This window comes from Lipophrys pholis (genome assembly GCF_963383615.2).
Source record: "Lipophrys pholis genome assembly, chromosome: 21".
Lineage (NCBI taxonomy): Eukaryota > Metazoa > Chordata > Actinopteri > Blenniiformes > Blenniidae > Lipophrys > Lipophrys pholis.
In genome coordinates, this window is record NC_137649.1 from 20,709,617 (window position 1) to 20,724,083 (window position 14,467).

Sequence of the window (14,467 nt, forward strand, 5' to 3'; positions counted from 1 at the left end):
TTTCAATTGTGGAAATTTAAGTATTTACATCATTGATGTCTGAGGTAGATATATTTCAAAGTCTGTAAAGCTGAAAGATTCTGATTGTTTTAAAATGAGGAGTGTTTAGCGGCTCAGGAATAAGATAAAGAGTAAGAAGAGTTGTGAGTCCTGATATGAGTAACAGCGGATCGTCTCTTCAGCTTTGCTGCCAGTTGTAGTATTTATTTTTTCCTCTGTTGTCAAACTGCAAAACCAAATTTTTGTTTGAGAAGTACGACGGGGTATTAAAGTCAAAGTGCCGTCGCTCTCGATTCCGCTTTAATCTCAGAGAACGCTCCGGACATCACAGAGAGGATCTTGATGTCCGGGCGTCTCCTTTCGTGACGTATTCGTCACATTGGAACGGCTCTCGCCGCAAAAGAAAACAAAGATTTGGTTTGTGCTCGTGCCTTCCCCCCCTGTCCCTTCACTAACTCGCCCTCATCTTCAGGCAAGGGTCCTGAGGTTCTTTATGCCGGACAAAAGCTCAACGACAACGAGTGGCACTCAGTGCGAGTGATCCGCCGCGGTAAAAACTTCAAACTGACCGTGGACGACGACATGGCTGAAGGTGATTTCCTCATGTCGACTTCTGCTTCTCCATATCTGATGTATCTATAATGATATGATCTTATATTGCTTCTTTTGTTGGAATGAATGAGTGAATTCTTTTTGACTAGTGCCGTTTTCAATTTGATCATTATTTCTGTCATTATTATCCATAACAGAGACGTAGAAAGTAATGCAAATTGGTCCAATCACTGTTACATTGTTTACATTGTCCAGTAAGTACAAGCATTATAATCTACAATAAGTAACCAGAACTCAAAATCTCTGGCTTTGTTTTAGTGCTACATAGTATTAAAATATCATTATGAATTTAATGAACTATCCTTTGACAACACAACACACCTTGAAATTTAAATTAAAGAACTACAATTTCAACAATGTCATGTCACCGTGTGCTTTAAAATTTACAGATCACAGTGAACATTTATTCAACTATGTACATCTTTAAATGCATAAAACATTTATCCACATGTAGCTCAGAAATATAGCAGACTAGTTCATATTATAAGAATAACTTGTCAAACATTTCTACATCACGTGAACTGATTCTGTGCATAAAACAGACTAAAGTGTGCCCTTTGAGGTGAAATAAACATATTACAGTTAATGTTAGAGCGAGAAAATTTCATCTGACAGGCTAGATTTGACTCTGGCAGGCCAGTTAAGGCCTGCGGGCCATATGTTTGACACCCCTGGTTTATACAGTTTCTAATTATGAATAAAAGTACTATTGCATAAAAAATGGTCTAAAAAGTGAGTTCACAGATGCTGGCCTCCTTCAATGTAACTTTTGTGCTTATAGAGGCATTCGATTACTGCCTCCAAGGAAAGACTGCATAGTTTGATTGTTAAGCTTACAATATACTGAAATACATGTAAAAAGAAAGAATACTGCATAATACCCATTTTAGTTACATTTAACTACCTTAAAGTCCCCTGTTAACAAGCATTCAATGTACATCTCTAAAATATTTTTTGGACATACTAAGCAAAATTACCTTAATTCAATTTGTTTTGTAAACATTTGTTTTATTATTATTATAAATTGTTTTAATAAGGGAAAAATGCTGAAGAAAAGTTGTGACTATCAATACAACTTAATGTAGTCAATAGAGACGATAAAAATGTTGTCACCAGTTTGAAGTATTCATGAAGTATTCATAAAAGTACCCAGCTGGGTTAATTAACACCACAAAGCAAATCTGTGTGGGAGATTTTCTATTTTCATTCATATGATACTAATTATCTCCACCTTCGGATCGCACAAGATTTTCCTGTCTGATCGCAGACGGGCGACCTGCTGTTCCATTGTATCGGTGTGTAATTTCACCATCTAATCATCTGTCTAGGAGCAAAAACAACAGTAGGATTGGAAGACGTGTGTAATAAAGCTACACTGGAAGGTCAGGTTGTTGTCTCTCCCCGTCTGATTCCCCGCCCTTTCTTTCTCTCTCCCTCCTCCACTCACAGGTCAGATGGTGGGCGATCACACCCGCCTCGAGTTCAACAACGTGGAGACGGGCATCCTGACGGAGAAACGCTTTGTGTCATCTGCTCCCTCGTCGTTTATCGGCCATCTTCAGGTACTTCCCGTGGCCAATTGTTTTTTGTTTTTTTCTTTTGACAGGTACAATATGCAACATGTGTTCAGCCCCATCTTCAGCTCTTCTCCAGTGGCTCCTTGAAGTTTTTAGAATATGTAATGTAACGGAACATTTGTTTTAAGTTGTATTTACGTTCCACACTGATTGTGTGTCAAAGGATCCACTGCAGAGTCTGACTTCTGCTCTATAAAGCTTTGAATGGTCTCTGGCCTGAATAAATCGTGGGTTTACTTATAGAATGTGAAACATCCAGACCTCTGAGGTCTTCAGGAAGAGGTTTACTCAGTGTTCCTAGAGTCAGAAGAAACCAGATAAAGCAGCTTTTAGTTCCTGTGCTCATCACCTGTGGAACATACTTCATGCAGACACTCTCACTGCTCTTAAATCAGGCCTTAAAACACTAATATATAGGAATATACTCTCGTCATGTAGCCTCGATCCCATCTGAAAGATTTAAGATGCAGGACTTTAAAGCCTTTAAATGGCTTTCTGAAAACAGGTTTGAGGTTTGACTCTGAGTCAGGCATCCGCTTCTCTCATCCTGCATGTTCGCCTTGTTTCCAAGGTCCAAATTCTGTTGTGACGTCTCCTGGAAAAAAGAATTGCCTCTCTTAAGTCTCAGCCTTCCTTAGGTGAAGATGTCATGCCTCAGTCTGCTCTGAACTCGTGTCAGATTGCAACTTAAAGGCCTGCATTGTATAAATAATGAATCCAAAATCCAGAATATACAAAGAATCTTGAAAACCTGTTCAATAGATCATCTTGAAATGCCCTCAGGTTGCGTGGACTCGCTGGGCTGCACGATTTAGATGCTCCAACACACCGAATAGACGAAGAGAAAAGCTCTGCAAAAGCCTGATAAATACTGCAGGAGATCCTCAGGACAAACTTAGAGAACAAAGTTATAGCGTAGTTCACAGATCGTCGATAACCACCGTCTCTTTAAATGCCTGTCCTCCCCCAGAGCCTCAAGTTCAATGGTATGCAGTACATCGACATGTGCAAGAACGGGGACATCGACTTCTGCGAGCTCAACGCCCGCTTCGGCATGCGCTTCATCATCGCAGACCCAGTGACCTTTAAGACCAAGAGCAGCTACCTGGGCCTGGCCACGCTGCAGGCCTACACCACCATGCATCTCTTCTTTCAGTTCAAAACCACCTCAGCTGATGGTTTCATCATTTTCAACAGTGGAGACGGGAACGACTTTATCGCTGTGGAGCTGGTCAAAGGGTGAGTGAGATGAAGGCGTCGTGAGCTTGTCGGTTTCAATCAGCAGCTGGAGGCAGGAGATGAATAATTCATTTAAAACTGGAGTCTATTGAAAAGGGAGATCCTATAGATGTCATTTCCAATGACAGACAACATCAGTGTAGTCAATAAAAAAGCAATAATTATTATTTTCTAGTTTCTTGAGGAATTATGAATTTAATAGTAAACCGGAAAATTGATCTCTAGTCTCTGTCTCAACTTTAAGAAGCTTTTCGGAGAATGAATATTGGAATGCAGCACATAAGATTGCTTTCTGTATCAGCTAAAGGCCAGGTTTACAACGTTTAAAAACAAAAACACACATTTTTTTTTGTGTTTTCATTTCAAAACAACAATATCCGTTTTCACAGAAATGGCAAAAAACGCCCCCAAAAAATGTCGCCAGTATATTGGGCCACTAGTAGGTGCTGGTGGTTGTTTTTGTAATGAAACCACACACACACATGCGTGCAGAGAAGAATACGCTATAAGCATAAACAATGATCCAAGCGTTTCCAGAAAGTTGTGTTTTCCCTCGTTGTCAAAAAAGTTCCACCTTGGGAGCCGTTCTCAAAAAGTTGCGTACCTTGCATATTCAGTGGCTCCGAGCACCATTGTCGGGTAAACAGATGCCCAAAATGCAACAAAAGTCTTGCGTTTCATCTTTAAAATGGTGTCGTGTAAACTTGTGTGAGAACAGTGCACAAATTGTGTTTGTCAGAGGTAATAAATCTTGCGAGATGAGACTAAATATGCCACACATAGACATAAAAAATATAAGTGGTGATGATATTTTGTGCTGTTGCTCCTCTGCCAGGTTCATCCACTATGTGTTCGACCTGGGCAACGGGCCCAGCCTGTTGAAGGGGAACAGCGACAACCAGCTAAACGATAACCAGTGGCACAATGTGGTCATCACACGAGATGCTTCCAACACGCACACGCTGAAAGTGGACACAAAGTCTGTCACTCAGAACGTTAACGGAGCAAAGAACCTCGACCTCAAAGGTACAGTATGTCTGAATTTCTGTTTTGGTTGCTGGTAGTGAGATTTAACCTCTGGACATCAGAGTTTTGGTACAATTCACACTAACAGACTCCATATATATAATCCTGAGGTGTCACGTTATGCTGATGACACCCAACTCTTCCTATATTTTTCATCACATCTGTTCGTCTCTATTTTATTTTCATTGCTGTAATGTTTGTTGATGGGAAAGATTAAATCCTGTCGGCTTCTTTCCTTTCCTGCACGGTCAGGTTTTATTTCGTATAATCCTGTCTTATATTCTTATTTTGTGCAATTTAAAAAAAAAAAAAAAAGAAAACACACGGGTTTTGACATAAAATGGGCAGATGGACTCAGAGTGGTGACATTTAAGTAGTGGGAACCACAAACTTGTTCACCTAACCTCAAGGACACCATCGCCAGGTATTTTCCTGTATTTTGTATTATATTATAATGCTATAAAATTTGCCTTTTTGAAAAATTCAGTAAAGAAACAGGAAACATCAAACCTTTTGAAAATACCACATCTTTGTTTAGGTTATATGATAACTAATTTGTTTGGAGTGTACATATTAACAGATACTTTGAATTAAATAAATATACATGTATATCCGTGAAGCCTTCTTATTGCTACAGAACATTATCATTTGATTGATCAGTCAAGGTTGCATCATGTATGATGAAACAAAACAGTCCCACACTACTAAACATTTTATCACCCTCAATCATGAAACAGTCTGGAACCAGCTCATTGGATAAACACCATACAGTGATTTTACATACGGTGCTGTCGCTGAAGACAAGTAGGAAGATTGTGGGAGTTCAACAGTGCATATTAATGGATCTGTACAAGGGGCAAATAAGCAGGAAGGTGAATGCCATCTGTTCCGACATGCTGAGTTTCAGTTTTTGCCTTCTGGCTTTCGACTCAGCCTTCGTAAACACACCAAAAAATTTAAAATACTTAAAACTAGTGAAATTATCTGTCCATGCAGCAAATGAATTCTACTTGATAAAAAGTCTTGAAATAACTATTTAAATTTGGATTTAAGCTTATACTCTGAAATCAATGGCTAAAAATAAGTAAATAACCTTTTAAACAAGCCACAATGTTTAATCACGTCAAAAACTAATATTTAAAATCTTGACCAGTGCCAAATAATTTGTAATGTAAAAGCTCTCCTTCATCCCTAAAGCGATGTCCCTTCTGAATTCAGGGTATGAGTTGGAGCTAATATGATATTATGTGGCAGTTAGGTAGGCAGGAATTTATAATATTTACTATTCCTATGCTATTTATAGTATTTACAGTTCTATTTAGTCGCTGCTACTGATGTTTCAGCACACTGTTTTGTCCCTCCCTCTTGAATTTTTGAATGTTGTATATCATGTATGTATGAGCTTTTATGTTTTATACTTTGCTACAACACTATTTGACCCACGGAGACACAAATAAACTGATTTGAATGGAACTGCTGGGTAGAAAGTGACTAATCGTCAGACCAGTCAACCTTTTCTTCATCTTTCTGTCAGGCGACCTGTTCGTGGGAGGTTTGGGACCCAACATGTACCAGAATCTCCCCAAGCTGGTGGTTTCTCGGGAGGGCTTTCAGGGCTGCCTGGCCTCGGTTGACCTCAACGGCCGCCTGCCAGACCTCATCAATGATGCCCTTTTCCGCAGCGGGCAGATTGAGCGCGGCTGCGAAGGTACAGATGGCCTGTAGCGCACGAGAATCATGACCTGATGTGTGAGATTTATTAGGCTAATTAGAAGGTGCTTCAGCAGCTCCTAAAGCCTTTTTTTTTTTTTTTTTTTTCTTCTGCCGCTGTTAATTCTCATTTTCATTTTCTTTGCCAAGCATTTGTCACAGTGTAAGATAATACTTTAAATATGTTAAGTGCAGTTTAATATCACTGGAAGTGCTTAAACCTCAGCAACAAGATTAAGAAGAATCGAGAAATCAACTTTTTTTAAATATATATATTTTAAATTGGTATTCCATCTATACTTTCCTCTTTGTTTTTAACCTCTATCATCTCATATTCCAGGAAAATATGTTGATTTTACAGGAAATAATCACTCCTTATTGCCTGTACAGTTGCTTTAAAGTGATTTCTGGCCACATTCTGTATTTGGATGCACACGTTTGCTCAAATGCATGCTTATTTCCTGTACATGAGGCAAGCTTCACATCACTCCTCTAGAGGGCAGCAGAAGATTGAAATAAGTTTACCACCACTGCCATGACTTCAGAATAACTACACATAAAATAATTATATGTATATAAATAAATAAGCCAATGTTAGTGTTAATAAGGGAGCCTGACAGACAAACCTTCAGCAGGTAGTGTCACCAAAGTTACTGAGAAGTTGTGCAAAGTTTTCAGAACGCTAATAATGCTGGTCTCCACTAACCTTTACTCTTGTTTTCCCGCTCTGCTCTGTTCTTGTTTATTTTCTTTCTGCGCTAACAAAGTTGGTTTCACCAAAGCCGACCTGCAAGGTAGAGGGTTGAACTCCGCCTCTCGGAGGCCTGCTCGCCTGAAAGTCTGCTGTGTGCAATGCATCGTGGGTGTCACCATGGCGATAATGTCCCCCCGAGCGCCGCGGCGGCGACCTGCTCTCTGAGAAGAAAAAAAACCCTTATAAATAGAACAATTAACAGGAGAATTCTGCACGAAAATATGATTAGTATTTTCATACTAAAGTCCTACAACAATGTTATTTGATCACAGGTTTGCTCAAATATGTCAGTTTGCAGATTGGATGTGGGGAAAACTGGAATAATCAATTATAGATTTGAGTCAAGACTTGAGTTAAAAGGAGGTAAGCAGGTGAAGTAAGTAAGCCGACACAGTTTGAAGGAGCACAGTGTCGCCTGAATAAAAAAAATACAAGACGTGACAGCAGAAAGAGACTGTCAACCCACATCTGAATGCTGCCAATGTGCAGCTGAGGAGTCAGGCTGTGCTCTTTGTGTCTCGTTTTTCCATCGGGGAGAAAAAATAAAATAAATACTCAAAACTGCCTTTTCGCTGCTTCACTTAGATGAATGTTTACTTTTTTTTTGTCAGAGAGCAAACAGTAAAAAAAAAACTGAAATCCTTTAATAAAAGATAAACATACATCATGTCCACACAAAGCTCGGGGACGCCTGGTTGAACACTGTTACTGTACATTACACAGTAAATGCACTTTCAGCTGGCTCTGTTTTCCACTTTAGATGTCTCTTATCAACATTGGTCTTGCACTGGACAATTGCTCCTAAACTCTGTTTACTTGCATTTGTCTGCCATATATTTGGACTCTTTTCTTTTCTTTGAGTCAAGCTTTTTATTTGCCGATCAGGAGGGTTATTGTTGAGGTTGTTTTTCCCCGCTCTTGTCTGTTCTGTCCGGACTCTCGTTGGTTGGGGGGGGGGGGGGGGGGGGGGGGGGGGGGGGGGGGGGGGGTGTTTGTTGATCTCGTTATCTCTGCCGTGCGCTTGTCCTTATCTGCATTCCCTCTCAGTATTCAAAAGTGAGAGCTATGTGTGGCGGAGAGGAATAGCAAACACACATCCAGTTTGACTTTGAATACCCTCTTCAACTTTCTGTCTGACTCTGAAGTGCATACACGGGGATATGCACTGCGTGTTTCTCCAAGTGCTTTTTATGTTTCTTTTCTCCTCTTCATGAATTCTGTCTGTCTAGTGTATCTAGTGTTCACCGTGCATCCTCACACAAATATTTACACAGAGAATTATCGGGGCCTCTTCTGTGCAGTTATATTCAAATGTATTTTTCTACTATTTTTGTTGTTTTTAAAAGGTTCCCTTATTTAAATGTCTCGTCTTGCTTGTCCACAGAGGGAATGCAGCGTGTTAAGTTTTACTCTGATAAAACTTTTTATGGGAAACATGTTGGAATGACGATTCAGGCCCCGTTTACATGACAACACTTTCAAGTGAAAACGCAAAACGCCCATTGTGTTTTGGAGGTCCGTTTCCATGACAACGGGGCTCGGAACCACCGGGAGTGCAACTTTCTGGAAACGGACTCCAAAGTGGAACTTTCCGGCAACGCTCCGACTCTGTCGTCGTGCACACAGTGGAAAACACAACTTTATAAAAACACTCCAACTCTATTATGGAAATGGGAGAAAACACAACTTTTTTTAGTAAATGGTTCTTCGGCACACATTGTAGATGGACAATAACAACAATGGCGGCCTCTAGAGTCACCAACAGTCACCCGTAACAGCAATCCAACTTGATCGTCTGTCCATACGAATGTCCATATACTCGTCGTTGCTATTTCTTATGGCGTATTTCTTTCCCGCGCACATGTATGTGGTTTCATTATGAAAATGAACAACAGCACCCACTCGTGGCCTTAAGTGCTCACTACATTATATTCAGTGTTTCTGTTGTTGCTTGCTAAACAGACAACGCTTTGAAACGAGGACACAAAAACGATGCGTTTTCACTCGAAACGTTGTCGTGCAAACGGGGCCTGAGAAAAACCTGCATGCCAGTCCGCTGACACACACACTCTTGAAAAGAAGGAAATTATGGGATGTTGACAGTGCCGCCACAGCAGCCTCGCTGGGGGGTCCAGCTCAACTGCTGAAGCGTCTCTTCAATGCAGACTACATTCAAATTAACGTCCTGCACGGCAGATTTTATAATAATGAATTCAAAATGTCCTAATGATGCGTGTTGGCGAGCCTGTGACAGTTTTCAGGTGTTGTATCACACGTCAGGCTTCCTGTGGTGGCACCGTTGACTCCTTGTTCTTTCTTCGAGGCCCACATGGTGCACACTTGTCTTTGCAGAGTTTGTGCATGTTTTATGCATTGAATTGTGTCCACAGCAGTTGTGATTGTTGCCTGACTGTACACTTGTGGTGCACCCTCTCTCCCATTTTTTTTTTTTTTATTTCCTCCCTCCCTCTCGCCTTTTTTCCACCAGGACCAAGTACGACCTGCCAGGAGGACTCGTGTGCCAACATGGGCGTGTGCATCCAGCAGTGGGAGAACTTCACGTGCGACTGCTCCATGACGTCGTACACGGGGACGCACTGCAACGACCGTGAGTGCTTTTCCTCTATAAGTCCTACGCCTGTATGAATGGAGCACTCCACAGCTTTCTGGCCGGGAAAGTGAATTTATTAGTTGCAGTACAGAAGGAACTAAGGGTGTGTTCACACTTGTCATAGGTTTGGCTTGATTGCTCTGTTTTCAGTGTTCGATTCTGGTCTTCCACTTGCAGCCATCTGAATTGCAGTGTGCTTTAGGCAAACACAGACAAATATCCTTTGAGGACCACTTCTCAGTCTGAGCTCCCGTGATTTTTTTCCCTTGAAGTCTTAAAACAGCATGGATTAGATACGTACCGAACAAAGGATGTGGCAGGCATCAGATCTGCAAATTCATAAATCCACAAATAAGTGTAAGATTGCACAATGTGGGAAAGACACACCTCTTGACTTTTTTTTTTTGAAGTCCTGTAACATCATATGAAAAGCTGCAAGATACAATGTTGCTTAGCTATAAAGGCTAAGATGTGATCGTTTTATTATAAATTGTGATACCACTCAATACCGCCTGCTTAAACGAGTCTGAGTTGGCTCATGGACAGAATCCATCTCGTCTGACTTTTTAGTTGTGGTATGAGGTGTCAAACATGAGACCTGTGGGCCAAAACTGACCTGCAATAGGCTCCAATCTGCCCAAACCAACAAGCAAATTGTAAAAAATGTAAGGAGCCACCAGGAGACGATACAAAAATTACAACTTCACAATTGAAAAGTATTTGCATCTTCTTACAAAGGATATTGGGCAAGTGTGACCACTTCCTGACAGGCACTTCTAAACTCTTCTTGAGGAGTCTGAAGGAGTCATACGAGTCCCAAAGGTTTTTTTCATTTCGAGACCACAAAATTCTGAGGAGACTGTGCATGCCTTACACATTGGACTATTGGAGAGGCCTGCTGAGAGTCCGGTTAAAGAAAGTGTAACACCCAATGTTGTTGAAGTTTAAGGCTGCACTTCCACACTCTTTCAAAAGACTAAATTGGTGTGGAGTGCTGCTTTAACAGGCAGCCAGTCTGCACCAGGCACACGTAATTGCACCAAACTGCCATATCACACCTATATTATATAGCCCCACGGTGCTATAGAGTGACCCAGAAAAAGAAACACATCTTCCTGACAACAAGCAGTAATTTTACACTCATTAGAAGCTTTTGGCACACACAGGCACCTGCACCTATTTTGAGGACACCCATGAACCTTTGCCATCCTCCCCTGTGCAGCACTGAGTACCACATCCTCAAGAACTCCCAGGCTGTTTCACGTGTGCTTATTAAGCCTTTGCCAGATTTGCTGCATAAAAGCGGTGCCGAAAGTGCTATGTGATCTTTTAAATGAAGCAGCCGAGAGATGTTGGCAATTGTCGAGTTCTTTTTCTTCTGCATTGCAGACAATTTGTCGTAACAGGTTTGCTTGATGTTGCAAAGCTTTCCCATTTTGGGCTCCGTCATGAGTGGGTGCTGGCGATGATGTGTGAAATGTCCACTTCTGCCTCAATCGCCATTCCATAAACGTCCTACAGACAGTTCTCGTGGAAGTGCGTACGTGCGTGTGTACGTGCGTGCGTGTGAGCGTGCACGGGACTCTCCTATCCCCATGACAACAGGGGACTTCCCTTTAGTAATCACGGCTGGCGGTCTTTCATTTAGACTTTAATAGTGGGGCCATGCTGCTGCTGGGACAGACTAATGAGGTGCTGGAAGCTGTTATCTGTGAGCATTCTCCTAATCATCCAGACCTGTCTGATGTCTGACCCGGCCACTGTGTATGACTTCATATCTTCCAAATCCTAATTTTTTCTTCATTCTCTTCCTCTTTGCTATCGTGACCTCTCACTTTCCTCTCTTTCTTCCCTCGCAGTGATCACATGGTGCAATCTTCTCCATGTTGGGTTGAGAATCTGACTCCAGTTCTCACTCTGTGATGGGAGCTGTGTGTTTATGTGTTAATTAGTGGTAAGACGTGATTAATTCACTCCCTGGTGCTGCGTGGGGATGAAGGAGATCCCATTGATTTCATATCGACACGTGCATGATTCTTGTTGATATAGTTGCTTATTTTACATGTCTTTGGAATTGCAGGTAGTTTTCCTGTTTCGGCTGTTGGGGATAGATGCTCCCTTTTATTGACTGAGCTCTTACCTAAACTGTGTTCATCTCAGAATTTTGAAGTGGATTTTCTTTTCTGTTTGTTTTTCCTCTGAGTTGTTATTCTCCATTTTAATGAAGGGAGAGAAGTGAGAGAGGAGAAAGAGTCAGGTGAGCAGGCATTTCGGTTTGGGAAGTCTTCATTGCATCCAGACTGTGTTTACATTTCACGAAGTGCACTCATGAGCCGACATGACACCGTCTGCGTGAGATAAGAGCTTCAGTTCACGTCTCCTGGCTTGACTCAATCTTCTGATGTTGACTCTGATGACAGCCTCTGCTCCTCTGAGGTCTCACGCGCTCGCCAGTGCCGCCTCACGGCCACGAGGTGGCAGTAAATCCACAAGCAGGACCTCGCAATACTCCTCCAAACCTGGAGAAAATGAAACGCAATCCCCCGAGCATGAAATCTGCTTTCCTCTGATTTCCTTCTCCCTGCTTCCCTCCATTTCAACATATAGCCCCCGTACAAACCCCCTCCAATGACTGCAGTTATTGATCACAGAGAGAATAATGTGCCATCTCCTGAACAATGCAAATTTGTGAAATTTTTACAGTTCAGTCACAATGCCATGAGTTTTTTTTTTTCCTTTTTCTTTTTCTTTTTCTTTTTTTTAAATAGCTTGATAAAATAAAACAGTTCAACAAAATGTTTGCCCTTTATTCAGTGAGCATTGGGAGAGACAGAGTTTCTAATTAACAATGTGGGAGTGTAGCTTCCCCCTGCATTTCTCTTGGTCTCCCCCTCTTCTGATAGCTGCCAGCAAATATCAGTAATTGTCTGCTTCTCCGACTTCTGCCTCTGCCCATTGTCCAAACAGAGGAAGAACTTGAACAAAGTAAAGTGAAGCAAGCCGCTGGAGAAATTCAGCTTTGTTGACTGTTAGCGTCGCGCCTCTGCACTTCCCTCCGTGAGCCAACAGGTCTCCAGGTGGCGGAGGAGAAGATGAGGAGGAACACGAAACGCCTCGGCGGGCGAGAGCTATCAGCACCGCTCCCATTTGTTGTGGTGTAGCCCTGCAGCCGGCACTTTGTGCCTGCTGCACACCTTAACGTACGGGAACAAGACAGGGAGGGAATTTGCAGGGCTCTTTGCACCATGCAGGCCATTTTCAGAGCCACTCAGACAATCTCGAAGTACACGTTGCGTTTTTTTTTTTTTTTTTTTTTTTTTTTTTAATAATGGGGGTTAGGGGTGAACTCTTTTTTTTGGAGCATTCTTGAGCTGCTTGGTTCTGGCTCAGTGCTTTTGTAATACTCATTTCCATCTTCCTGTCTTCTTGTATCCACCCCCCCTTTTTTTCACCTCATCCTCCTGTTTCCTGAGTGGGACCTCTCCCTGTCAGGATCCATGAGTGCTGCAGAGTTTCATTTTAAATCCAAGGACATGAGTGCTCTGGGCCAAGCAAGAAGAGCAGTCGGACACTCCTCTTCCACATCCAGAGCAATTACTCAAGTTATGTAATAGAATTATCTCTGCAAAGGTCGCTGCATTGTTCCACAGTCAGGAACGTTGTAAACAAACTGGAAAAAATACACAGTGATGGGAGGAGGGGAAAGAGACTGATGCGAAGCCACACGTCAGTTTGATGCTGTCGTCCGTAATTGCACAGATGGATTTGGCGATGGTTTTCTTTGTCAACGCGATGAACCCTTCTTCTTAACCCAATGTCCTTCATTTATTTGTCAAGATGCACTCAGAGGACTGCAATCATATCCGGCTAACTGCTTACGAAAACCACTACACTGCAACGCCAATATTTAAAAAAATTAAATAAAATAGTCAAGGCATTCACCGCCTTGTGGTCATTTCTCCTCTGCAGAGAAAACAAACGAGGGTGGGGAAAGAAACCCCAACTGGGATGGGGTGGGCTGCTTTCCCTCTGGTCTGCAAGCGAATCCACAGTGATGGCGGTTTCCTCAATATTAACTGAAGAAATCAGCCACACAGTGGAGACAAACGACGAGTAGATATGAGAGCGATTGTCTTGAACGTGGGAGGAGATTCCGTCGAAGCGTTGAATATTTCAACCTGCTGCAGCCTCTGCAGTGTTTTACGGGCTGATGGTGGCTGTGATTGGTTTACAGCTGTGACCCGACTGTGAAATACAAGCATGGCATGGTTTGAGACCGGCCACCATTCATTTATGTGTCTACTGTAGTGCTTTACACAACTTAGGCTTGTTGACCCTTGAGCTGCATTTCCACCCAGTGAATGGCATTTATACAGAGTCTGAATCTGATGTGGAACCAGTGAGCAGGAGGAAACACAACTCCAACTCCTTCTATTCAGGAACATATCTATTAGTTTAGTGTAATTTCCAAAATATTCCGAGTCTAAACTAAGAGTTTATTATGACGGGGAAGGGAGAAAAGGCCTTATACCTGATCTTTTGTTCCGCCCAGTCTTGATTGTGGGACGGTACAGAGAGCGAAAAATAACAAATCAAGCTTTAATAACACAATGTCGGTTTCCAAACAATGAATGCTGCAATTTGAGAACCCACATGTTATCAGAGCTCACACAATGCCAAGTTTTCTGATATGATGGGAGATAATAGTAGCATAGTGTCTGCTTGTATATTGGTTGAAGTAAAAATCTGAGTTACCTTGAATGGTGTGTGAGCCATTTGCATGGCAGCTGCCGCCATTGTTGTGTGATTGCGTGCAAATAGGTGAATGTGATCCTGTAAAGCATGTTGAAGCTGCTCAAGCGGTTTAATGAGCCATACAAGTAAAGCCTATTAACCATTTGTTTGCCTTTCCTGGCTCATTGAATCGCCGTTTTTCGT

General features: G+C 42.0%; 1 protein-coding gene across 8 annotated transcripts in view; it reads left to right on the forward strand.

Annotated features, from left to right (window-relative positions):
• nrxn3b (neurexin 3b) overlaps window positions 1-14,467 on the forward strand; it is a 344,889-nt gene that overhangs the window by 143,798 nt on the left and 186,624 nt on the right. For 4 of the 8 annotated variants that reach the window (XM_080490434.1, XM_080490438.1, XM_080490439.1 and 1 more), the window contains 7 exons: window positions 473-592; window positions 2,062-2,174; window positions 3,160-3,428; window positions 4,264-4,454; window positions 5,989-6,162; window positions 6,932-6,958; window positions 9,407-9,526. In XM_080490434.1, coding sequence (XP_080346560.1) covers window positions 473-592; window positions 2,062-2,174; window positions 3,160-3,428; window positions 4,264-4,454; window positions 5,989-6,162; window positions 6,932-6,958; window positions 9,407-9,526 — 1,014 coding nt within the window. The remainder of the gene's footprint in view (window positions 1-472; window positions 593-2,061; window positions 2,175-3,159; window positions 3,429-4,263; window positions 4,455-5,988; window positions 6,163-6,931; window positions 6,959-9,406; window positions 9,527-14,467) is intronic. The other 4 variants (XM_080490435.1, XM_080490437.1, XM_080490436.1 and 1 more) reach the window with 1 other exon arrangement.